The 23,119-nt window shown below is 35.9% G+C and overlaps 3 protein-coding genes and 1 long non-coding RNA gene across 12 annotated transcripts; 2 read left to right on the top strand and 2 right to left on the bottom strand.

Annotated features, from left to right (window-relative positions):
* Positions 1 to 32: 32 nt before the first annotated feature.
* Positions 33 to 3,463, bottom strand: LOC109161426 (transcription factor RF2a). 3 transcript variants are annotated; one of them, XM_019309826.1, is made up of 5 exons: positions 3,139 to 3,463; positions 1,561 to 2,975; positions 1,343 to 1,475; positions 1,171 to 1,255; positions 33 to 601 (listed from the first exon to the last, which is right to left on the bottom strand). In XM_019309826.1, the coding sequence occupies exons 2-5, from the start codon at positions 2,865 to 2,867 to the stop codon at positions 363 to 365; spliced, it is 1,764 nt and encodes a 587-aa protein (XP_019165371.1). In that variant the 5' UTR covers positions 2,868 to 2,975; positions 3,139 to 3,463; the 3' UTR covers positions 33 to 362. The 3 variants fall into 3 exon arrangements, with proteins under 3 accessions (XP_019165371.1, XP_019165369.1, XP_019165370.1); XM_019309824.1 differs by having other exon boundaries at positions 1,171 to 1,475; XM_019309825.1 differs by lacking the exon at positions 3,139 to 3,463 and having other exon boundaries at positions 1,171 to 1,475; positions 1,561 to 2,992.
* Positions 3,464 to 6,909: 3,446 nt separating this feature from the next.
* LOC109161475 (protein BASIC PENTACYSTEINE4-like) lies at positions 6,910 to 10,184 on the bottom strand. Of its 4 annotated transcripts, none has more exons than XM_019309891.1 (3): positions 9,970 to 10,184; positions 8,129 to 8,364; positions 6,910 to 7,956 (listed from the first exon to the last, which is right to left on the bottom strand). In XM_019309891.1, the coding sequence occupies exons 2-3, from the start codon at positions 8,189 to 8,191 to the stop codon at positions 7,108 to 7,110; spliced, it is 912 nt and encodes a 303-aa protein (XP_019165436.1). In that variant the 5' UTR covers positions 8,192 to 8,364; positions 9,970 to 10,184; the 3' UTR covers positions 6,910 to 7,107. The 4 variants fall into 4 exon arrangements, with proteins under 4 accessions (XP_019165436.1, XP_019165435.1, XP_019165434.1 ...); XM_019309890.1 differs by having other exon boundaries at positions 6,910 to 7,977; positions 8,129 to 8,283; positions 9,974 to 10,183; XM_019309889.1 differs by having other exon boundaries at positions 6,910 to 7,977; positions 9,974 to 10,183.
* Positions 10,185 to 12,119: 1,935 nt separating this feature from the next.
* On the top strand, positions 12,120 to 14,795 carry LOC109161476 (V-type proton ATPase 16 kDa proteolipid subunit). Its single transcript, XM_019309892.1, has 3 exons — positions 12,120 to 12,335; positions 12,433 to 12,718; positions 14,363 to 14,795. Exons 1-3 carry the CDS (start codon positions 12,257 to 12,259, stop codon positions 14,493 to 14,495), a joined length of 498 nt encoding a protein of 165 aa, XP_019165437.1. The 5' UTR covers positions 12,120 to 12,256; the 3' UTR covers positions 14,496 to 14,795.
* Positions 14,796 to 16,684: 1,889 nt separating this feature from the next.
* On the top strand, positions 16,685 to 18,997 carry LOC109161477. 4 transcript variants are annotated; one of them, XR_002050922.1, is made up of 8 exons: positions 16,685 to 16,940; positions 17,008 to 17,152; positions 17,548 to 17,668; positions 17,763 to 17,985; positions 18,110 to 18,214; positions 18,297 to 18,393; positions 18,541 to 18,641; positions 18,718 to 18,997. It is a non-coding gene; the product is annotated as an uncharacterized LOC109161477 (long non-coding RNA). The 4 variants fall into 4 exon arrangements; XR_002050920.1 differs by having other exon boundaries at positions 16,685 to 16,932; XR_002050921.1 differs by having other exon boundaries at positions 16,685 to 16,932; positions 18,726 to 18,997.
* The last annotated feature ends 4,122 nt before the right edge of the window (positions 18,998 to 23,119 follow it).

The raw sequence follows: 23,119 nt of genomic DNA on the forward strand, positions 1-23,119 counted from the left end.
CCTCCGAAACATACAATTGTTCATCACAGAGCAAGCAACAACAGGAAAGGAGCTTCGAAAACCACTACTGTTGACAGAACATCTGAGTTCACCTTTCCAAATGTCATAAGTTCATGTAAACAATATATACTCCCTACTATATATTAAAGCCCGTATATGACAAGTAACCGAAATTTAAGTGCTTAAGAGCGAGCAGTACATCATGTAAAATGCTGCCTTGGCATGTTTCTTGCAAACACAAAACTAATGAATGAATGCATTGAATGGGATATTACTAGTATAGAAAGCAGGGCCATAGGCACACATTGATTTTTTTTTCTTTCTATTTTTTCAAATTGTGTGCCGTCGATCAAAAGCTGCTATTACTTCGACTCATGCTTTGCTGATGCAGTATTGTTATGCTGCGGCTGAGGCTGGGACGATTGTTGATGCTGTTGCTGTTGCTGCAACTGATGCATGTTTACTCGAGCAGACTGATGTTGGTGCATCGGCAACATCTGAGGATTGATCGAAAGCTGTTGAAACTTGGTGGCATCTCCGTTTAGTTCAGCCGTTGCTATCTTCAGGCGTTGGACTTCCGCAGTTAATGCTTCATTCAGAGCTGTTTTCAGCAATAGTATGGTTAGGTTGCATACTAAATTGAACCCTACTGCCAACTCAATCACTCTATACATGATTTTCTTTATATAACAAAATAGCATAAGAATTTTGGTAAAATCTTAAATAGCAATACCTTGAAAAACACCATTTAACATAGCACACGGGCATACAAAGAACTAGACACAAATAACAATACATCCTAACAAAGAGGTCTCATGTGAAAATTTGGATTGGTTCCACAATTCAATTGGCTATAAGCAAAAGCAGAGCAGCAATCAAGTATTCAAGTTAGTGTAATCAAGCACATGCACACTAAAATAAATCCAATGTGTTCATTATGTTTAACCAAGCAATACACAAGAACTTATACCATTACAGAGTTGAGCTTGTTAAATTGGGTCAGTTCCACATAAATTCAATTGGCAACAATCAATGAAGAGTGATCAAGTTAGTGTAATGTATGCTAAACTCCAATATGATTCACAATCCACAATTTAGTGTGCACACAAAAGAATAAGTTCAACATGTGCTCATTAAGTTTATCCAAGCAACAAAAGAAAAGAATCATACCATCACGAAGTTGAGCTTGTTGTTCCATGGCTTGCAAGCGAAATTTCAATTCATTATTTTGGCTTGTTAGCCCAGCAGAGTCTCTCTGAATGATAAAAGAAAAACTCAGTAAGATTATGAATATTAAAAGGCCTGCCACAAAAAAATGTTTTAAGCAATGCAACATTAACACCTGCAGAAGTGTAAGTTGGGCAGACAATGTTGTAGCCTCAGTCTGCAATGTTTGCACCTTATGTTCTAACTCTGCAATGTACCTCATCTTGCGTTCCTTGGAACGAGCAGCAGATTGACGGTTGGCCAAAATTCTAGAACAAGATAATTAGACTATATCATCTGGCTGCATACGGAAAGAAATTGAAACTTAATATTCAAAATGAAATGTACTATTACCTTTTGGCACGTTTTGGATCTGTTAATGCAATCTCAGCAAGTTTCTCATTAGCCATGATCTTTTTCAGTTCAGCCCCACTAAATTCACCGTTCCCAAACTCCAAACTAAATGTGTTTGAATTTGAATCTAGAGAATTGGTAGGGGAGAGATTCCCAGGGCGAGTTCCAGGTGACGGGGGCAATTTTGGTGAATCATCAAAGTTTAGTTTTCCCATAAAGCTGTCCATGGAAACACTCCTATAGTGTCTGGTTGTTGGGGCAATATCTCCCCCTGCATTCCTTTTAATCCCTTCTCTCTTTTCAGTTGAAGCAGGCACTCCTGACATGTGCATACTATTTCCGCTTTCATTAATACTGCTTGTTGCTTCATTATCACTGCTATCAGCACCATTTGTCTTTGTACCGCTAGCCCTACTATCTAAATCTTCATGGTTTTCACTGCCCAGCTTCTCATCAGCACCTGAAGAGTTCAATGCATCTATGGTATCCAAATTCATATAGGCGGAAAACAGATCATCAACAATTTCTCCTTCAAATTTTCTCTCACCCATTCCTTCAGCATTGCTCTCGCTGCCCTTATCAACACTAGTTTCCCGTTTAACCAACTGCACTGGCTTGCCACCCGAATTCTCTTTTGCAGGCAGTGACCTATCTAAAACACCTGCACTCCCTAATGGGACAAGTGGGGGCGAGGATTGCAGGATACTAGAGAACCCAAAGGGTATATCACTGTTAGACCGTCTGTGTGACTTACGAGGAGGAAGACTCTCCCCTGCCCGCATCGAATTACACTTTGAGAAAGGAGAGGGCGGCAATAAAGAATGTGAATTGCCATCCCGTTCCCCCATTGAAGCATCAGTAGACATGTGGTCAGTAAGGGATGTCAAAGGGGATTCCCGATATGGCGAGGGGCTTAACGGTGGCAAGGAATCAAGAGAGAAAAATGAAGGCTGTGATAGAGATCGCGAGTGAGAAGGCCCTGGGCTTGAAGCACTAAAATTCTGGACACCCATCTGCTGATTCACCTGCCTGGACACCGGGATCTGCGAATAAGGCGAAATGGGAGGCATTTGCGGATGAGAAGGCGGGATGCCGGCCCTTTTGCTTGTGTTTTCAGAGCTAAAATTTGGAGAGAACTGTCGCATTTGACTCTGAAATTGCGAAGTATTCAGCTGGGGTATGTCAAGTTGGTTCATTGAACCAGGTTGTTGTTGTTGTTTAGGAAGGACTGGAGATGATGATTTCCCAAAAGATGATTGAAGTCTCTGGATCATATCAGTATTAACTTCCTCACCATTACCACCCATTTTCACTCCAAAATTCCAACTGCAACACTTAAATAGATATCAATACCACTAACACTCAACCAGTGATCTCAAAGATGACTACAACCTAAGTTTTCATTTCAGTAAACCCTGAATTGTAAACAACAACAAAACAGCAAAGGTTTAGCTTGCGTAAACGCTAAAATCCACAACAAAAATCAACAATCTCAGGAAAAGTATTCAAAACCGGTAACAGAAAGCAGTGAAATTGGGATAAAAGGCAAGCAAAAGCTGCCACAGGCAGCGCAAATACCTGAGAGTGAATCGGACACTTTCAGGAGGGAGAGCGGCGCACGTTAGCGAGAGTTTATCCGCCACATTTTAGGGTAGAAGGAGGAGTGGGGACGGAGACACCGAAGCCTCAGGCCAGGCCAAGGAAGGTCTACCTCTCTCTCTTTCTCTCTCTTCTGCGTGTGTTCCTCGCTTTCTCTCACTAAAAGTATATGTGTATGTATATATCTCTTTCTCTCTCTCTCCCTCTATATCGACGATGAGTAAACTACAACAACTCGTATTATTACACGGATTTCATGACTACTGCTACAATAGCGTACTCACACAGTCACACTTTTACTACTTAGACGCGTGCATTTAATATGAATTTGAATTTCATTTCCAAGGAATTTGCGTTTGGCTGCATTTCAATTTCATTCCGACTGCATTTAGCAAATCTTTTTATTTTTCCCCCCTCTATCACCGCAGATTATGTAGCAATGAATCTCTCTGTCTCTCTCTCTAAAAGGATATTTTGGCCTTTTTCGGGTGATAGCATTTGGTGCAATTTGCAAATTTGCAGCAATCACTTGTCAAGAGCGTGTAACGCACTGCCAAGTGACAATAAAATGCGTTTTTCCTTTTTTTATCTTTTGAAATAAAATAAAATAAAAACTTTTAAATCGTGATGTGTTAATTTGATAATTTTTTTCAATTAAGAGGAGCGCGGGAATTTGTAGGACATTAAGTTCCTCTTATGTGATCCTTTTATGCTCAATTTGTCTTCTTTAATAATCCTTATAATCTCTTTTAAGGAGATTTATTAATTTCATTGAAACATTAAAAGATCTACGATCATGTTTTGTTCACAACAAATATAATGAGGAATGGGCCAGACCGGGTCATTTTTCAAGAACAATAGCTAAAGGCCCTGATACTACCGACCGCACGCCGAACAGAGAGACCGGCTTTTGAGACTTTCCGGGGCGAGGTAGAGGGTTACAGAAACGACAACCCTTAATAAGCAGTTGGGACTGGACTGAGCATCTTCTCATCTTCTAGCCGTACATTATTTGATCTGGCTTTAGCCGTTGTTTGTTGCTCACTTCTGCATTTTTGTTTAGGTTCTCGAGATTCTCAATCGCTCTTTTTTTTTTTTTTAATTCAATTCAAAAAAAAAATAAGATCTAAATGTTTAGTCGCGTCGAAACCCTCTGTTTTCTAGGCATGTGATGGAAATAATATGATTTGTAAGATGTAGAAGACTCAACATATAAGTGGCGGTAAAATATGTTACCGGAGTATGTTAGGAAATATGTAAAGCAATTGTATTAGTATGTTCTGAGTACAAAATTTGTCAGAGCGTCCCCCTACTTGTTACATGGGCCCAACTTTTATATTGTACAATGTAACAGCTACAATAATATGGACTCACAGTCTCATAATAAGTGCAACGGCTCCCCTCCATAAGTGTCAGAGCTCCTTAGTAATTACTGTGCGCGCTTCTTCGTAACTGTTCTTTGATGAGGCGGACGCGGTCCTTCGTAACTGCTCTTTAATGAAATGGGCCCTAAGAACCGTTCCACATCTTCCTACTTCACTCTTGACCGTTACCAACTGACCGTATTGATTGCTTTGACTACTGCGGGTTACTTTGTCCAGTTATATAATAAGATTAAGTTACTTTTAACAACTGATAATGTAGTTGTGGTTGAACCACGTTTTGTTTAGTTTGCTTGTTTATACATTTGTTTATGTTGGCATGTTGCTATATGAGGACTATTGATTATAAAGGAAATTTTATTTATTTAGTTTATCTTAACCAATTAATGCATACTATGTACGAAACTATATACCCTCAAGGATATACTTCCGATTTTTACTAAAATTATTTATTGATCGATTTAACACATAACATAATATAAGAAGCCTTTTATACAGCAGACATCAAAACCTAGTATACGTGGGCATTCTACATTGTTTAACTTCAATTTGTGTTGTGTTTGGATAGTTATTTAATTGAATTATACAGAGTTAAACATTATAATTGTTAATTGAAAAAAATAAATAAATAGGCAACTGAATTTTACTTAAAAAATTAATTAGGTTAAAATAAGTTAAGTTTGATTAAATAGGAATCATATTTTGTAATTCAAACTTAATTTATCTGTGCGACATGTTTGAGAACGTAATATTTAATACGAAAATTATAATCCATTTACTCAATCACTTATTTTGGAGTGATGATTTTTTTTGTTTTAGATTTTAACAAAATGAGGTGGGGAATTACAGCATTCATTGTAATTACGGCAGTCATCTTGATGCTAAGTGGTGAAATCCTAAATCCAGATTAATCATTAGTAATTAGTACAGTAATTAAGTGGATAATTTTGCACAGAGATGATCAGGAAAGGTTGACTTGAAACTTGAAAGGCGAGACATTGGGCCCACACGTGTTGTAACATCTTTGAATGGTAATAGAGCGTCAAAAAGAAAAGCGGTTGATCCGGAGCATCCACCCATTTGTCAAGCATCAAATTGTACACGAAAAAGAATCCTCGGCCGACATAACTGGGCATGACTAAATATCGTGCCCAATCTTTACATGCTACTTCGGATTTGTCTTATATTTTATTTCAAATGATTGTCTATTTTAACTTCTAAACAATTCCGATCAAATTATAGATGATACTGGAACAACTTAGGGTGTGTTTGGTTGGTGGGTTTTGCCCATAAGAATGGGTATGAAAGTGATTATTGTCGTTTGGTTGATAGGTTTTTATAACACTACTATGGGTTTCGAATACCCCATCAATTGAAAAACACATACCCAAATAAAATAAAGGTTTCATTCCCTTATTTATTCTCAAGCACTACTATTAGTAACCATTCTCATTCCACCCTACTACCAAACATGTTAAATACTTCCACCAAAACCCATTACCATTACCAAATATTTGATACTCATTCCGATTCCATTCCTATGTGCGAACCAAACACACCCTTATCTTTTCCAAATCTAATTTCTGATTTTTTCTTATTTTCAAATTAATAAAAATTTTAATTATTGACAGATGGCTTCTTTCCAAAGCTTGTAAGGCTTATGCCACCAATGCTCAGATCCGACCGAGAGCAAAATGTTGGGAATGTAGTCTGCCTAGTATTCATGTGCAACAATAGAGATAAAGGGTTCGATCTTTGTCTTTGGATATAAAACAGCCTTAAGTCCTTAGCCCAACTGTTCCACCCAATAAAGGTGGATACAATTCAGCGAGAAAACTAATCACTGTGTCTAACGAGAAAAACTATGGACTACACCCAAAAAAGAACTATAGAGATAACGTCAAATGTGGGTGGGTAGTAGATAAGATCAAGATCTAGACGGCCAGATCTTCAGCACTAATTGGTGGCAATAAATTTTTCTTTATTGGTTCGGTCTATACGGAATAAGAAACAACCAACATCGATTGCAAAATTTATGAACGTGCACTTAGTCAATGATTCCGGCCAGTCTCTAATCATATTTGTGACTAACAAGTTTCCTTTCCTGAGATTTCGATAGAAAAAGCCAATGAAAGTCGTTGCTATGTTTGACCCGAACTGACATTCCCTTTTCGTGAACTGATGATTGTGAAATACTGAAATGACAATGTTGTCGGTTGGGTATGACCGCACTTCGATGCCGGAAACCTAGAAGCATAGGGTGAAAAACGTGGATAATCTGATCTGATCTCCAGGACTCCAACTAGACTAGAGTACTAGAGTAGACTCTACTTCCCCCAAAACATGCAAGCATCATTTGTGCTGATGATTACTCTAATTATTTCCATACTTTACAAGCTCAAACAGACAAACACCTCTATCCGACATTTCAGAGAAATAAAGTAGTTAACGACGATGAAGGCGATAGAAAGTGTTTGCTTCTAGCAAATCAAGATAAAAGACAGTTATATACCTAGTATGAAGTCGGAGAATGTACATATCCCTACCTGGTATTTTACTTAATGTATCACTTGATTGTAATGTATCGATTTGTTCCATGCTTGGCCCAGTAGTTTTTGAGATCGAGTGGAGTAGATAGATCGTGGCCTCCAGATGACAACCTTGTAAGCAATCTGCTAAAGACGCTTCCGCTCATCTTCCGCCCGGCAATGCGTCCATGGCGCTTGTGTGGAAGTTGTGGGAGCGGGTATTCTGACAGAGAGGTGGTGCAGCAAGAAGACTGCCATCCACCGTTTCCCCACTTGTAGCACTGCCTGGCTACTCCCGTGCATGTGCAGACAGGTGTTGGCATGGTAGACTCATCGAAATTGATCTGGTTAATGGAGCCCAGATACTGAGCATCCCATTCGGCTTTTGAGCCATCAGTTGTAACATGCCTATTCAAATCCTCGCTCACCCTTTTTGTTTTCCGCGGAGAATCCAGTGACTTTGTCGAATTGGATCTGCTTATTTTTGCTTGTTTCCTTTGCTGTGCCTTGACAACTTCAGATGGAACGGCTGATATGGGAACAGCATCTGTTACGGGCGCATCCCTTGTGTTGCAAGAAGACTGAAAATTATTGCCACGATGAGTTGTGAGGTGGCTCGGGTGCTTTGTTGTCCCACTTATTCTGTAACCTAATGCACCGCTCATGTTATTTTCCTGAAATTGGAGGGCTGCGATTGCATTGTCCCGTTCCCTTAAAGCATTATCTCTCTCAGCAATCGCTGCATCACGCTGTTGGATAACTATGTCCCGCTCCTCTATTGCTGCCTTCTTTTCAGCAAGTGCTCTATCCCGCTCTTCAATAGCAGCATCCCTTTCAGCAAAGAGCATCTTCATATTCATAAGAAAAGCATTCTGTTCCTTCATCTGCTGCTGAGAAACCATGCTCCACTGAGTTACGAAATTGATTTTTTGTTGAAAAAGAAAAACATTGTCAGCGTATTTCAAAAACAATACAAAATGAATGCTTAAACCTTAATAAATTAGGGAATTGTATACTTATACTATATTACTATATATCCACTATGTTCCTGCTGATTACCTGTGGGTGACCTCCTCTGTAGCAATCCATCCTCTGTCTCCTGTTTTCTTGCCCATCATCCATCTTGACATGAAGTAATCTAGAGAGCAACTTATGTATCCTATTACGCCAGAGTTTGATATCAACTCACTCTCTGCTGAAAAATCACACTGCAGCTGGAACTGGAAGGGGGAAAAAGTGTTCAAGACTTCAAGTACAGAATTTATGCAGATGTACCGAAAGAGAAAAGAGAATTTCTGCAGAATGGATAAGGGAGCAACATATTAGAGATTACGCATCCGGCATCCACCAACTTATGAGCTCACTCAATTCCATTTCAAAACATTTGTCCTATCAACTTCATTGCTAAAATTACAATTCAAGCACAAATCCCAAATAATTTCAACAGAATAGTTTACATTAGTCGAATACGATAAACCATAAACTGGTTTCATTAATGTTCATTACAGTTCATTGAGCTCATGAACATTGAAATGGTGGAAGCAAATACTCCACATGCTACATCTAACTGATTGTGATATTATGTTGGCAATGACATTTTACAATGTTGCAAACTACTCTTAAGGCCCTACGAAAGGAATTATTCAGTGAGAGCGAGATATGATAGGACAGAAAAAACAAAACACCACAGCATATATCTGTCATGGCTATAGAGCAAATATACTAATTTCAATTCTACTATTCTAGTGCCAACTTATATATGCAAATAAAAAATCCCTCTAAAACTTCCAGACAAGAAAACTACTGTAAGCACCAAAGTCCAGATTTCTGCAGTTGAGGACAAGGAAAAGCAAACATAGTTTCTGACTGGAGAAAAAGAAAAAAAAAAAAATCTTCACCAAGTATAGGAGAATATTGATTGCAAAAAGTACTCAACCACACTGTACATACTAGCAGTGGATATAGCAATTTTTGCTTAATCCTTACAAGAGGGTAAAAAAGACTGAAATGGAATAGGAATCATTGCTAACTTAGCATATGTAAAAAACATTAATTATACAAACAAGTAAACAACTAAAACTAATGCCATGAGATCCTCCAACAAATTAGACCACACACTGTATAAATCTTCATCTCAAGATATAACCTTTTTCATTCATCAAGTATATCTAACAAACACTACATTATATGTCTTTCTTCTTTGTAAGGATATACTATCTCCAAAGGCCATTTACTTAGACTTCTCTAAACCTAGTTAATAATGGCGCCAGATTTTCTTAGAAAAGATCTTTGCATTTTGACAAAGGAAATTTGCATAATCAACACTCCGAAAAGATGCACGATGAATCTTCAGAACATGAACATCGTGCATCCATTACTCCGAAGATGATATGCTCATGGTGCAACTCCTTGAATATAGAATAATTGATTTAATCTAAACTACAGTCAAGAACTTCCAATCAAATATACACAGATGAACTAGGGAGCTATAAAAGTGGATAATCAGAGTCCTTTGTCCACAACTTCATATGGTTACCCCTATGGCAGAGGAAAACAGTAGCTATTCACTGTTCTAATAGATGAGTTTTGAAATCAAGGCAGTTGAATATACTAAAATTTGCTTTCTTGAGAACATAGTAATTCGAACTAAAACACTTTGTCAATCAAGTCAACCGGAGAATCGACTTTCGTGAATAGTGAATGCTCGATTAGTGCATATATTTGATAAATTCGAAGAAAAAAAAACCCTAGGATTTGAGCATTCACGACACGGGGCGAGCAGGGAACGCGGACAAACAATGCTGAGACACGACTGCGCTTTTCGAGAGAAGCAAATTGCAACGCGAAAGGTTAAAATAGTAAGAAATCAAAATGGTCGAATACAAAAAGTTGAGAACTGCCTACCGGCCAACTAAGACGATGAAGGTGGTCGGGGAGCAGTAGAATCCGTCGGAAAAGGGAAGAAACCCATCTACCGGAAACCCTCCGAAGAAACGAGCAGTTTCGAGTCCGATGATAAAAGCTTACTTGTTCTACTGTTTCTCTTTGATTCTACACCGTAGTCGCCATACTCGCCAACGCTCTTGTGGACTTGTCCGACCGCTCAATAAAAATGTGGGCCTTATTTATTTTTCCGTGCACTTCTTTGATGGTTTATAATTGGAGTCTGTAATCCAAAGAGACCCACAATAGATAAATTACTATGGTAAAATATGTATTTCTATAATGATAGAGTTTATTGAATTAACACCAAAAGTTAAGGGTTGAGTTTAAAAAATATGAGATGAAATGTAATAACAAGGACCAAATGTTTGTATTACGTAGTGAATTAATGCATCTATTTATAACATCTTTATAGTAGTATAGCTATTTATATAAACTCTACAACAGACACAATTAATTTATTGCTTACATTGTTATAACACTTGATCCTGAATTGCTCATTAGATGCAACGTTATATCAAATTATATGTTCCATCAATTACCTCATTAGGTAACATGGAATGCCTCGAATAGAATCCATTACTAATATTCCAACTATTCTAATTGTCTTTTCATATAATATAAAAATTTTCTACTACACTAATTATATTGTGCAATCACACTTCACAATATAATGTGACCAATTGTACTTGATATTGTAAAAGCAAATGTTAATAGTATATATGATGTAGTAAATACGGGGTTTTTACTAGTCTCTATAGTATTAGGGTCGATTTTGATTACGACCCCTTTACCTAGTCTGCTTGTTGGTTCAAGTCTCTGAGCTAGGATGCTTTTATAGTGGATCAGAGGTTCCCGAGTTAGGAAACAGTGTGTAAAAATTGCTCAAAAAGTTCCTCATCCTCGCATTTAATGCGGTATTTATAGGGAGTGTCAGAGAAAATGTACCAAACTATCGGCATGCACAACACGTGGAATGCATGCAGAGGTCAAGCCCGACAGTCTAGGTTGACCCGTCCACGTGTTTGCGGAGTCATGTAGTTGTGTTTAGCCGTTGTTCTAAGTATTAGAGGTCGGGACTCGATCCCAACCTAAAATGATCGGGACAATGCTATTAGTGCTGATCTCTAATCCCTTAATGAGGGCCTCTCGATTTGGAATTTGGCGTCGGGAAGTCATGAGCTCGGATTGGATCGGGCTGTACATACCTAATGGGTTCAATACCGATCTACTGTCAAATACGACACGGTCAAGAAATAATCCCTATTAACATATATGGTCGTACCTAATGCAAAAAAGATAATAATCAAGATTAATATCTTAAAATTTATCTTATAATATATACGTACTATAATGTTATCTTTCCAAGTAGAAGGTCTTAGGTCCCATCTGAATAAAAAATGTTAACCTATTATGTTGAACATATGTTATAAGTATGTTAAAAAAAAAAAAAAACTAACAAACAAACAAACCATTGTTGTAAAAGGCTTTGAGGCAAGCAATTTGAAGAGGAATGTGCCCCAATTTATTCGAGTAGTTATGTTGTGCATCCGTGCATACGGATGCAAAAACGACGTCGTTTTATTAAAAACGCGCGTCTCCCCTTTAAAAAAAAAAATCCCAGCAACAACATTATATTGTTCATTTATTCTGGAATTTTAGTTCATAGATTATGGAATTTTAGTTCATTGGTTCTAGAATTATAGTTCATCGATTCTAGAATTGTAGTTCATCGATTATGAAATTTTAGTTCATAGATTCTGGAATTTTAGTTCATTCATTCTGGAGTTTTTAGTTCATAGATTAGATTCTGGAATTTTAGTTCATCGATTATGAAATTATAGTTCATCGATTGTGAAATTTTAGTTCATATGTTGTTGCTGGGAATCAAACCTGATTTTTTTTAAAGGGAGACACGCATTTTTAATAAAACGACACCGTTTTTGCATCCGCATGCACCAATGCACAGCATAATTTGCCAATTTATTCAACCTTATTTGGGCTGAAGATGTAAGAAGCCCAGTAAGAATAATCTCTGGCCAGGCCCATTGGTGTCACGTGAACCACGCGTTTGTGATTGCATCGTCGACACTCGACAGGACATCATTGTACAGTCCCACTGCACCATCGTTTCTTGGCGGTATAGGCTCTACACCAAACCTCATTCCTCCAGACTGGACAGGTAAAGGAAAGAGAAGCTCGACTGCTAATCTCAGATCCCATATCCGTTCAAAAGATCAAGCAATGTCTTCTACATTCAGTGGCGATGAAACTGCTCCCTTTTTCGGATTCCTCGGCGCCGCTGCCGCTCTCGTCTTCTCCTGTACGCATATTTTTCTATCCTTAATCCGCACGAGTAGATTCCTATACTGCTTTGATATGTGTGCGGATCTCAATTGGTTGATTGATTGATTTTGTAGGCATGGGGGCAGCTTACGGAACTGCGAAGAGTGGGGTAGGAGTGGCGTCCATGGGTGTGATGCGGCCGGAGCTGGTGATGAAATCGATCGTGCCGGTTGTTATGGCCGGTGTGCTCGGTATTTATGGTTTGATTATTGCTGTGATCATCAGTACCGGTATTAACCCCAAAACCAAGTCTTATTATCTATTCGATGGTTATGCACATCTCTCCTCCGGTCTCGCTTGTGGCCTCGCCGGCCTTTCTGCCGGAATGGCCATTGGGATCGTTGGCGATGCTGGTGTCAGGTATTAATTCTTTGATTTATGCTCTACTTTACCTGTTACGGAAACCTAATTGCACCAACATTGATGAAACTCTGACAAGGAATTGATGGGATTGCTTCAAAATCGTAACTTTCTTAGTAATAGTCCCTGTATTGGAACGGAACTTACCCTTTATGTTTGCAGAAATTGCGTTTTTTTGGTATAAGAGTACTTCTATTGCAGAGTTAATATTGAATGTCAAACTTTAGGAAAAGCTTAGGATATAGTAATGATCTTATCTAAATTCGTTAATATAGCAACTTACAGTATCATAGAATAAATTTATGTTCTATGACTTCAGTTGTTATAGGCTTTAAATTGGAGATTGTTGCAGTATCATAGAACTTCTTCTGCACATCCTTTAAGAGAAAAAGGCTGCTTTGTCTCCTTAATTGGAGTATAACCTATTGCATGTCTGCTTCTGTTAAACATTAGTATTCTAAATCATTAACTTTTCAGACATTTTTAGGATTACCACTTGCCAGTAATTTACTAGAATACTTTTCCAACATTAGCACCCTATATTCTTAACATTTCCAATGTAGCTATAAGCTATGCCAGTAATTTACTAGCATTTTAATTTCATATAGTGCCACTTTCCTTGTCAGGATCATTTGAAAAATCAAGTGGGATAAGCACATCCATCATTTATGGTCTACTAGAAAGGCCACTTGTTGCCAATGACCTTGTGGTCAAGTAGTACCAAGTTGCTCTCCCATATGGAAGGTTGTGGGTTTGAGCCTCAGTGGATTGACTCTTTGTGCTTCAATAGGTTGAGAAAGTAGTAATGAACAGATACTGCAATACTGCATTGTAATAGAGTCAATATTACTCAAAAAAAAAAAGAAAAAAAAGCCACTTGCCCACTTGTTAGAAGATTGTAATGTGCATCTATTTGCATGCCCTACCATTGGAAATGTGAGGAAGGTCTCTTGTTGGTAAAAAGGCACAAGTTGGGTTAGGAAATTGAGCTCTTTTCCTGTAACCGGTCCATGCTGCGGCCGAGGTGTTCTAAGTATTATAATTGATCTTTCTTCTAAGTGCATGTCTAGGCAATTGGGCTGTGTACCCCTTTGGTGCTTTTATTAATAGACCTATTTAATTGTTAAAGAATGTATATGCATGCCCTGCCTGGCTGCCTCTACCTTTTTTTATGAACAATTTAACAGACATGATAGTGAAGTTATGCAACATGGCATATACTAAGAATTGAACGATATGATGATGGAATAGCTCAACACTTGTGTCTAGTATATTTCCATTCTAGTATTACATTTGTCCTTTGTAGTTAGTTGAGCATAGAGCTGTAAACAATCCAAATCCGAGCAGACCTCCTTTGTCTGAATTCGAGCTATAGTATTGGGCCCATATCAAATGCAATCAAATCATGTTGAGATTTGTCTCTTTTTCTAAATAACCTTTAAAGGTTGTTTGTATTTGGTGTTTATCATAAACCAATAATTGAACCAAGAAAAACTATCCAAGTCAAACCAAGCTTATTGAAAGCATTAGTTCATTAACAGCTCAAGTTAAACACCTTTTGGTTTGCTTCCAGTAATTTGTGTTTCATATCAATGAAACAGGCTGCTTGTATTCTTGTGTGCTGAGAACATTTATAATTTGCAGGGCTAATGCACAACAACCTAAGCTTTTTGTCGGGATGATCCTTATTCTTATTTTCGCTGAAGCTTTGGCCCTTTATGGCCTCATTGTTGGCATCATCTTGTCTTCGCGAGCTGGCCAATCCAGAGCAGAATAAAAACTGTGGGTTTCGACTACATCCTTGTAAGCTGTGTGTTGCACTAGGGAAGCAAAGACAGAAATTTGATTCTTATAAGGTCAGAAGCCTTTGATGTTCCACAGCATTCTTCATTCTTGGACTCTCTTCTCTCTCAATCTCTCGCTATTTCTCCTATTTGTAATAGGAAGAACTTAGTTTTTCTGCTAAATAAAAGCTCTCTGAATGCATTCACCTCTAAATTTCCCCCCATTATTTTGTGCTTCAAATTTACTGTGAGTGTCATTTGTGAATCATGTGGACACTGCTTTATCATGTTTAGTCAGTGCAACATTTACTTGAATCTAAGGGCTCAAACAAGCCGAGCCAAGCTTGAACCTAGGTGCTCAGAAAGCTCGAAATAATAATAGTGGCTCGAGTTTGAGTTTGAGCTCAATTGAGTTTAAAAGCTTAGGCTCACTAATTTTTATGACTCCAATCTGTAATGGTTGGCTTGAATTGAGATCAAGTTTTTATCAATTATACTTTGCATTGACTCTATGTGTGTGCCGGAAAGCTTGCAGCTCTCCTTGTCCTTTGCAATTCTTTGAAGACATTTTAGCAACAAAAAAAATGGTGAATTTTTTTGGAATGGAGACAACCTAAGCGTTCGAACAAAAGTTACCACATAATTATTATTATTATTTTTTTACTAGTTAAAGTAGTTTTGGTCACCCGTATCAACCAAACACATTGTGCTCGGATAATACTTATGGGGCTATCCTTAAAAAAATGTCAATAGGATTAAAAAAAGAAAATAAAAAAGAGGTCACCCGTATCAAATGACGCAATTCTGTTAGTACAAAACGAAATTTTAATTATCTAAAGGAAAAAATGAAAAAGAAATTTTAATTAATTATCTAAAGGAAAAAGTGAAAAAGAAAAGTACTCCGTAAAAGAATTATTTCCCATAGACGATTGAGTGGTGAGGGACAAAGAAAAGTTTGTTTCCATTTTCTTTAATATTTAATAATATATGTAATAATCGTTTTAAAATTAGACCAATGATTGGTGTTGTTACGATGCTCCTTCCCATATTTTTTTAAATAATAGTTTTTAAAAATCGCTTTTATCATAAGTGGACCCCAGCGTCGCGCAAATGCACCAAAAATGATAGTAGGATTTTGTAAAGATAACATATTTAAAATGGAAAGACATTACGTGAGTCGCATGAAAACAAAATTAGGTCATGGATTATATCATTTTATTTCCATTTTACCTAATTAGATTAGGTCAGATGAGCATATTTCATGAACTAAAGGCAAATTTATTTGTAAAAAAAAAAAATAGTAGAAAAAAATAATATTAATGCAATTATTGGATATAGTCGAACTAACCTAATAAGGTGATAATCACTTAATCAGTGTGATTTGCCCAATATAATTATCAGGGAATCTTGGATAAGCTTTCTAGAAATTCATTTCGGAGATTAATAGGTTTGCTTGGGCCTACAGTATGCTCATTAGTGAGTAGTCGTAGGCAAATTATTTACTGGACCACGGTCCAAAACGATGTTGTTTTGATGTTAAAATAAAAATAAAAATTTTTTGCTCCGCACACATGTTAGAATAATGAACACTCTAGAATAAGATAATGTATTTTATGAGTTAGAATAATGTATTTTATGTGTTAGAATATTGTACTTTGTGTTATAATAATGAAATTTTTGAGATAAAATAATGTATTTTATGAGTTAGAATATTATACTTTATGTATTATAATAATGTATTTTTTGAGCTAGCTCGAATAATGTATAATGTAGTGTTTTAGAATAATGAAATATTTGAGATAAGATAATGACCATGTTTGGTAAATGGTTGTTAGCTGATTGAGTTAATTGTAGGGTATAATTAGTTGATAACATTAGTTGATTGTAGAAAGGTGTTCGGTAAATTAGTGGTTAGCTGTTAGTTGTTTGATACAATTTCTTTTCTCAAAAAGCTAATTGAAAAAGTTGTTTTGAGAACCTTTTTTAATTTTAGCATTTTGCACTACAAAAAATCAATCATTTAGCAACAAAATATTAGTGGCGGTTTGTTGCAACCGCCGCTAAATAAGTATTTAGCGGCGGTTATATAAACCGCCACTAAAAATAAGTGGCTAACTTACTGTGTGATGTATATATCGTGCTAAATTGCTAAATAAGCGTTAGTCTCTCATTCTTCCCTCTGTTCAAATCCCTATTATCTCTCCTTATCCCCTCCCTCCTTCCTTCTCTTCGCCGTCTGAGACAACAATTGTAGCAGAGTTCGCCGGAAATTTCTTCGCACTCAGCTCAATCGTCGAATTCGTCGCCTGTCTTCGTAAAGCAGGTCACAGTCGTCGCTGTTGTCACCGCTGCGGCCTCCGTCGTCGTCATCGTCAAAGGTCGCGGTTGTGCCCTCAGCTCCGATCTGTCGACATTGTTCGCAGGTCCAAGGTAATTAAGTGCTATATTATTCATATTTGATATTTTATTTATAATTATTTGACTCAGTTCAATCAATCTGAACAGGAAAATCTTAAGAAAGTATCTGGATCAACCAAAAAAATCTGTTCAAAGGACACACAAATCTACAAAATCAGAAGAGGAGATGAAGAAATCTGAGGCCACTGTTCAATCTGTCTCGAGCAGTTCTCAGCGGGTAACAGAAATTCAGGTAACTTTTACTTAGGTTGTTATCCTGAATAAGTATTGGTCTTTTGGATTTTAAATGGGGGAATGCTACATTAAATTTAAACCTGGATTTGGTTCATGGGAAAACACTAGATGCTTGGATTTATTTTTAGTTGTTTGCACCTTTTGGTATACTGTTCTAGTATGAAAATTTCTTGTCTAGGGGATTTCGTTCTATGTTTAACTACCTTGAGGTGCTACAATAAGGATAATAGGCCACAAGGCACATCTAATTCATTTGTTTGGACTAGTGTCTCTACAATGTATAATTAGCAAGAGAAAATTCAAAATTCCCTTTAGAAATAGCAGTGAACATATAATAAATGGATTCATTTTCTCAGTTTCCTTAAACTAGCTGAAATGTCAGCTCTTTGGCAGGGAAGTAAGAGAATTCTTCCTGCAAAGCCTTCCATAAACATTGAAGCTAGTCCTATGGAACTTGACACAAAAGAGTCAGATGCTAATCCAAAATCCAAATTCTTCTTTGGCTACTGCAAAGGTTTGGTCTTCAAGCCTTGTATAATAATGATAATGAAATAATACTATACAAGCTCTTTTAGATTTCAATATTTTCTTATGTGTTTTCAATACAGAAAGGAGTTTTGTGGCCTCAACCGCCCTGTAATTTCCACAGAGAAATTGAAAAAGTGATAGACAAGAGCTGAAGGAGTTTGTGCAAGAGCTTGCTGCCCGAGCAGCTAGTTATGCCAAAGTTGTAGCTGCAAAATATATTGCACCAACAAATTCAGCATATCAATTCGAGGTTTCTTGGCGTGGACTTTTTTGTGACTGTAATCTACAAGTTCAATACTGAAGGTCTCCTCTAATGCACTCTTCTTTACTTCTTTCAGTCTCAAGCTTCACTCTGTTTATACTTTATACCATTTAGACTGCATTGGTTTTATGCCTTTCTACTGCTCACCTTTTATATTATAATCAGTTCAGGTAACTTACCCACAGCATTACCTTAGATATTTAAGAATACATTGTCTGCACCTATGCCTATGCTTATGGACATTGCTCGGTGTATTGCCACATTTTTCATGTAAGAAGAAGGGTGATTTCACCATTTCAGGTTACCATTACCACAAACTTAGTACCTAGATACCTTTTCTTCTAATGAGCAGGAAAGATGAAGATTTGGCTGTTAGGTACTTGGAAATCTGCCTAAGGTCCCAAGATTCAGCATGATCATCATGTGTCTATCATCTTCTGGTAAAGCTGGTACGTCTGTTGTACCATATTCCTTATGTTTGACTTCTTAGCAGTTTGCATATCTTTGAGCTATAACAATGTCGTGGGAAAAAAAAAATGCTTTTACTGATTCTTCAAAATCCATTGTGTTATTCACATTCTCTCATACTTAAACAGGAAATGTAGGTATTCGGAAGCTGGAATTGAGCTTTTGGGGTTTTTAAATTAATTTAATTTGTCTTAAGAAAGCTTTCCCTGATCAGATTCATCTGTCTGAGGTATTTTATTTGTCTTAAGAAAACTTGTTTTTTTGTAATCATTTGAAAAAACTGAGTTGATGATATTGTTTGTTAGTTATACAGGCTATAGGTTGTAAAACAGGATGTTATATGAACCATTCAGAGGAAAGCAATTCATGTTGTTATACCACCCGTGCCATGCTTCTCGAAGATTCAAAATACTACAAGAAAAATTCATGACTACCAATTCTCATCGAGGGTGAAAATGATATAATTCATGACCTATCAATTCTCATCAAGGGTGAAAAATGATATTCATCGTCTAGTAATGATGTAAATGGGCAATTTCATTTTGCATGAAATCGTCATATTGAATAAACTATTATGTTGCTTTATATTTTTCATGTAAAAATACTTTTTAGTTATGTATGCACATTTCAATTAATATGTAGACAATTGTTCTTGAATATTGTTTGATATTATTTGACAAATATTTGTTACAATTGATTTTCTTTTCAATTGAATGTGTATATAGAGTTTGTTTGTGGTTGCAATGCAAATTTGAATTTAGAGATTTACAAGAAAAAAACGTAATTTAATGAGAATTATACAAATAAAAAATAAAATTTAATGAAAAGTTTTAATTGCAGTTCAAAAATATCATTACAATTAAATAAAAAATAATTTAAAAAATAAAGCATAATTTAGCGGCGGTTTTAAAACCGCCGCTACAATTTAATGTAAAAATAAAAAATATATTTAGTGGCGGTTATGTAAGTGTCGCTAAACATTAAATAAAAATAACTACTTATTAGCGGCGGTTACAAAACCGCCGCGAAACGAGTTTTTCATTAATTCCCGCGGTTGTTGAAAATCGCCGCTAAATCGATCGCGACACTCTATTTAGCCACGGTTCAATAACCGCCGGGAAACATAATAGTGGCGGTTGCAAACCGCCGCTAAACATTAAAAAAACCGCCGCTAAATCTCTTATTTGGTGTAGTGTTGGAGTTACAAAAAATTAATTAACCAAACACTTATATTAATTTTTTAACCAAGTCAAACAAATAATATTGGTCAAATAAGTCAAAATTGGTTGATAGGCTAACTATTTTACCAAACAGGGCCAATTAATGTATTTTTATGAGTTAGAATATGATAATGTACTTTATGTATTAACTAGAATAATGTATTTTATGAGTTAGAATAATGTACATTATATATTTTTAAACCGTGATACATATAAATGTGCATGTGTAGACTGTGAGCATATAGCCATTAACGTGCAATCTAACTATTAGCTTAGGTTTTTAATTGAGATGGAGCACATGCTACAATTTGGTATCAGAGTCAGACCAAAGGTCCTAGGTTCGATTCTCAGTGCCATAAGCGACAACGGTTTAGGCTATTAGTTGAGATGGAGCACATGCTTTAATTTAGACCACGGTTCATGCAATAATGATGGGTAGTCGTAATTGTAGACACATTAATACGACTATATCAACCCACTTGTAAGGCATGCATTATCATAACAAAGACAATTGGGTTAAGTATACATATTCTAAAAAATTTTCATTTTAGATCATCTTACATCCCATTTTCACCACTCCTACTATTTACATCACTGCATCTGATCTACTAGATTGGAGCCGTCCAATTTCCCGATCCCACGTGTACACTTAGGTTCTACCGTTTCTATTTTATACTATGATCAAACAAATCTATCACTCTTTCCTCTCTATATCATAGTGTGAACTTGGATTATATTCCTACCCCCAAAAAATTATAAATACAATAATAAATAAAGAAAAGTCATTTTCTTTAACAATAAAATAAAAATGACTTTTCATGTCCCATAAGGTCATGATTGAAGATACTTTATTCTCAAAATATTCATTATGATTCCAAAGTATTCACCAAATTTGATAATAAATAACATTTTTATTTTTATCACATTACATAGGTCTAACGTCATGTTCATGTGCATGCACCTTATTATTATTGTATTAATTAATTGCTCTATGTATAATGTGTTTTTGTAATTAAGGAGTTCATTTATATATTTTGTCACGTTCCTGCAGATTGTATAAAAGTATAGGCCATATATGCCAACATATAATGATTCACGTTTTTGCTTAATTTATTTTATCTTTTTTTGGTTTTATCATCATGATATGGAAATACACTGTACATACATCACAATAATATAGTCACTTGTATAGCCCTAAAATTGCATGGATATGGAGACAAGCACGACAAGCGTGAATCTCATGCATGCACTTTGGAAATTGGAATACTCTTAATCTCAAACAAGTAAATATATATCCATAATGTTGATTGGCGTGATCGCTTCTCCTTTGGGCTTTGTGTATTCGAAGTTTCCAGGGAAGACCAAGAGTTAAACAAAACTACACAAATCAAAGTTGAACATAGTCAACAACATTGTTGATCACTTGAGTCATCATGATTTATCCTTCCACAATCATGTCTGATCCTGTCGAGGTGCGGGGCGCTTGGAGTGGACAATTCCACCTTGTATCACAAGAGTTAAACAAAACTACATGAACGAAGACTGAACACATTCAATAACATTTGCAACAAAAAGCAATGATATAGTAAAGCATTGATTGTAAGAGATGTATATTAGTTAATTGGGGAGATCGAGTTTGGGTATAAATTATATATCACCATTACCGTACCCATCAATGTAGATAACATTTTTGACAAAATGAAAAACAAGGAACACGTTTTGCTGGAGATTGATAGGGGCGGGTGATAAATACATACAAAACATCATGCATGCATGCTGTCAAGAACTAATGGACAACAGTACAGTACAGGTCCACAGCATTTATCTGATTTTATGGAAATTTTGATAATGGTGTATAACGTTATACATTACTATAATATTAATTAATGTATTGTGTCGGTATAGTAGATTCTACTATACATTATATAGTGATGCATCCACATGAATCACAATCTTAGTAAAAAAAAACAATACGTACACTACCTGAAGCTTACAGTTGCTACCTGAAAGTGTATTTGTTGGTGAAGAGTGTCTTGTGAACTTAGCCGACCACAATGTGGCTTGGTAAACCAATCTAAATGACCATAATAAGATAAATTAACTTAGGTTCATAATTAGATAAATTAACTTAGTATATAAACATATACTACATTGTAATAGAGTCAGTAACATTCAAAAAAAACTTAAGTTCATAATTGATCAGTTCAAACTGAGCATGTTAATAGATAATTCTCACAAATAGTTAAATTTTAAATGTTGTGATTAACAAATTATTTAGACAACTAATTCAATTGAGATTGTCGTTTGTTTGGTACATCCGATAATTACACATTGCCACACTTTGTCCAAGAATATTCAATAAATAATTGAAAGAGACTGCACAGTGCAACGTAACAATATAATGGCTTGGTAGTTGGTATCTCGACAGTGCTATTATAAATGAAATAATATCCTTTAGTTTGACCTATATTCTATTCTGTGGAACAAAACTAAAGCCAATGCTATCGTATCCCAATCGATGATGATGGGAATTGAATGGGCCGGGATATGGTGCAAGTTGGATCGAGTCTACATATATACATTTGTCACTATTTATACATGTTTATCTTGCCAAATACATTGTACTCAAATGACATGTGGTGACTTTTCTATATGGAGATCATGAGATCGAGCCTCAGCAAATACTACAGTGAGAGCGTTGCCTTGCGTAAGGAACCTAAGTTCATCTTCCATTCATTAATATGGATACCAATAACAAAATCCAAAATTAAATGCTCAGTTAGATTTATAATATAAACTTTAGAAAAAGTTTTAAGAGTAATTAATATTTAAAATTAAACATAATAATTTATTAAAAGTTATCTTGGTTATCTAATCTGTCTGTCATTATCTCATGAAATTCTCGCAGATAATTATTGTTGTGGTGTCTTTGTTAGGTATGGTCTGTGCCCTGTGGGGCAGTGAAAACTTTAGCTGGAATCTGGGGGTTTATGCAATTGGGGTTGGTTTGGACCTTCGCACCAAGTTGCTGGGTATCTGGTCATCAACACAAGAGGAAAAGTTGACTATTAGCTACGAGAGGGTAAAAACAATCATGAATGTGTCTTTTTTTTTTTTTTTTTTTTTTTTTTTTTTTTTTAAATATGTAAATTATGCTCGTATTAAAAATTTATAAATTTGATTAAACTACCAACTCAAGGGTAAAAAGAATCATGAATGTTTTTTTTTTTTAATATATAAATTATGATTCTATTAAAAATATAAGCATTTTTTTTTTTTTCTATACGAGTGAATTATATATCATCACTTATAAAGAATATAAGAAGTAAACCCATAAAACTCAACTAAATGGACATAATTTTTTGTTTTTCTATTTTTTATATATAGAAAAGTTTTTCACTTTAGCAATTAATGATAACATTTATAGCACATCGGACGTTACACTAGTGAAAGAAGCAAGGCAAAATAATAAGTCAAGAACAAACTT

The sequence above is a fragment of the Ipomoea nil genome, unplaced genomic scaffold, assembly GCF_001879475.1.
Source record: "Ipomoea nil cultivar Tokyo-kokei standard unplaced genomic scaffold, Asagao_1.1 scaffold2922, whole genome shotgun sequence".
Taxonomy (NCBI): domain Eukaryota; kingdom Viridiplantae; phylum Streptophyta; class Magnoliopsida; order Solanales; family Convolvulaceae; genus Ipomoea; species Ipomoea nil.

Excerpts from the sequence above, each read along its gene's own strand:
- LOC109161476 (XM_019309892.1), top strand. The coding sequence starts at position 12,257 with ATGTCTTCTACATTCAGTGGCGATGAAACTGCTCCCTTTTTCGGATTC. Across the intron at positions 12,336-12,432 it reads TGCCGCTCTCGTCTTCTCCT|GCATGGGGGCAGCTTACGGA; the intron begins GTACGCATATTT and ends TTGATTTTGTAG. Across the intron at positions 12,719-14,362 it reads GTTGGCGATGCTGGTGTCAG|GGCTAATGCACAACAACCTA; the intron begins GTATTAATTCTT and ends TATAATTTGCAG.
- LOC109161475 (XM_019309890.1), bottom strand. The coding sequence starts at position 8,191 with ATGGATGATGGGCAAGAAAACAGGAGACAGAGGATGGATTGCTACAGA. Across the intron at positions 7,978-8,128 it reads ACAGAGGAGGTCACCCACAG|TGGAGCATGGTTTCTCAGCA; the intron begins GTAATCAGCAGG and ends TTCGTAACTCAG.
- LOC109161426 (XM_019309824.1), bottom strand. The coding sequence starts at position 2,867 with ATGGGTGGTAATGGTGAGGAAGTTAATACTGATATGATCCAGAGACTT. Across the intron at positions 1,476-1,560 it reads GATCCAAAACGTGCCAAAAG|AATTTTGGCCAACCGTCAAT; the intron begins GTAATAGTACAT and ends ATCTTGTTCTAG. Across the intron at positions 602-1,170 it reads ACAAGCTCAACTTCGTGATG|CTCTGAATGAAGCATTAACT; the intron begins GTATGATTCTTT and ends TGCTGAAAACAG.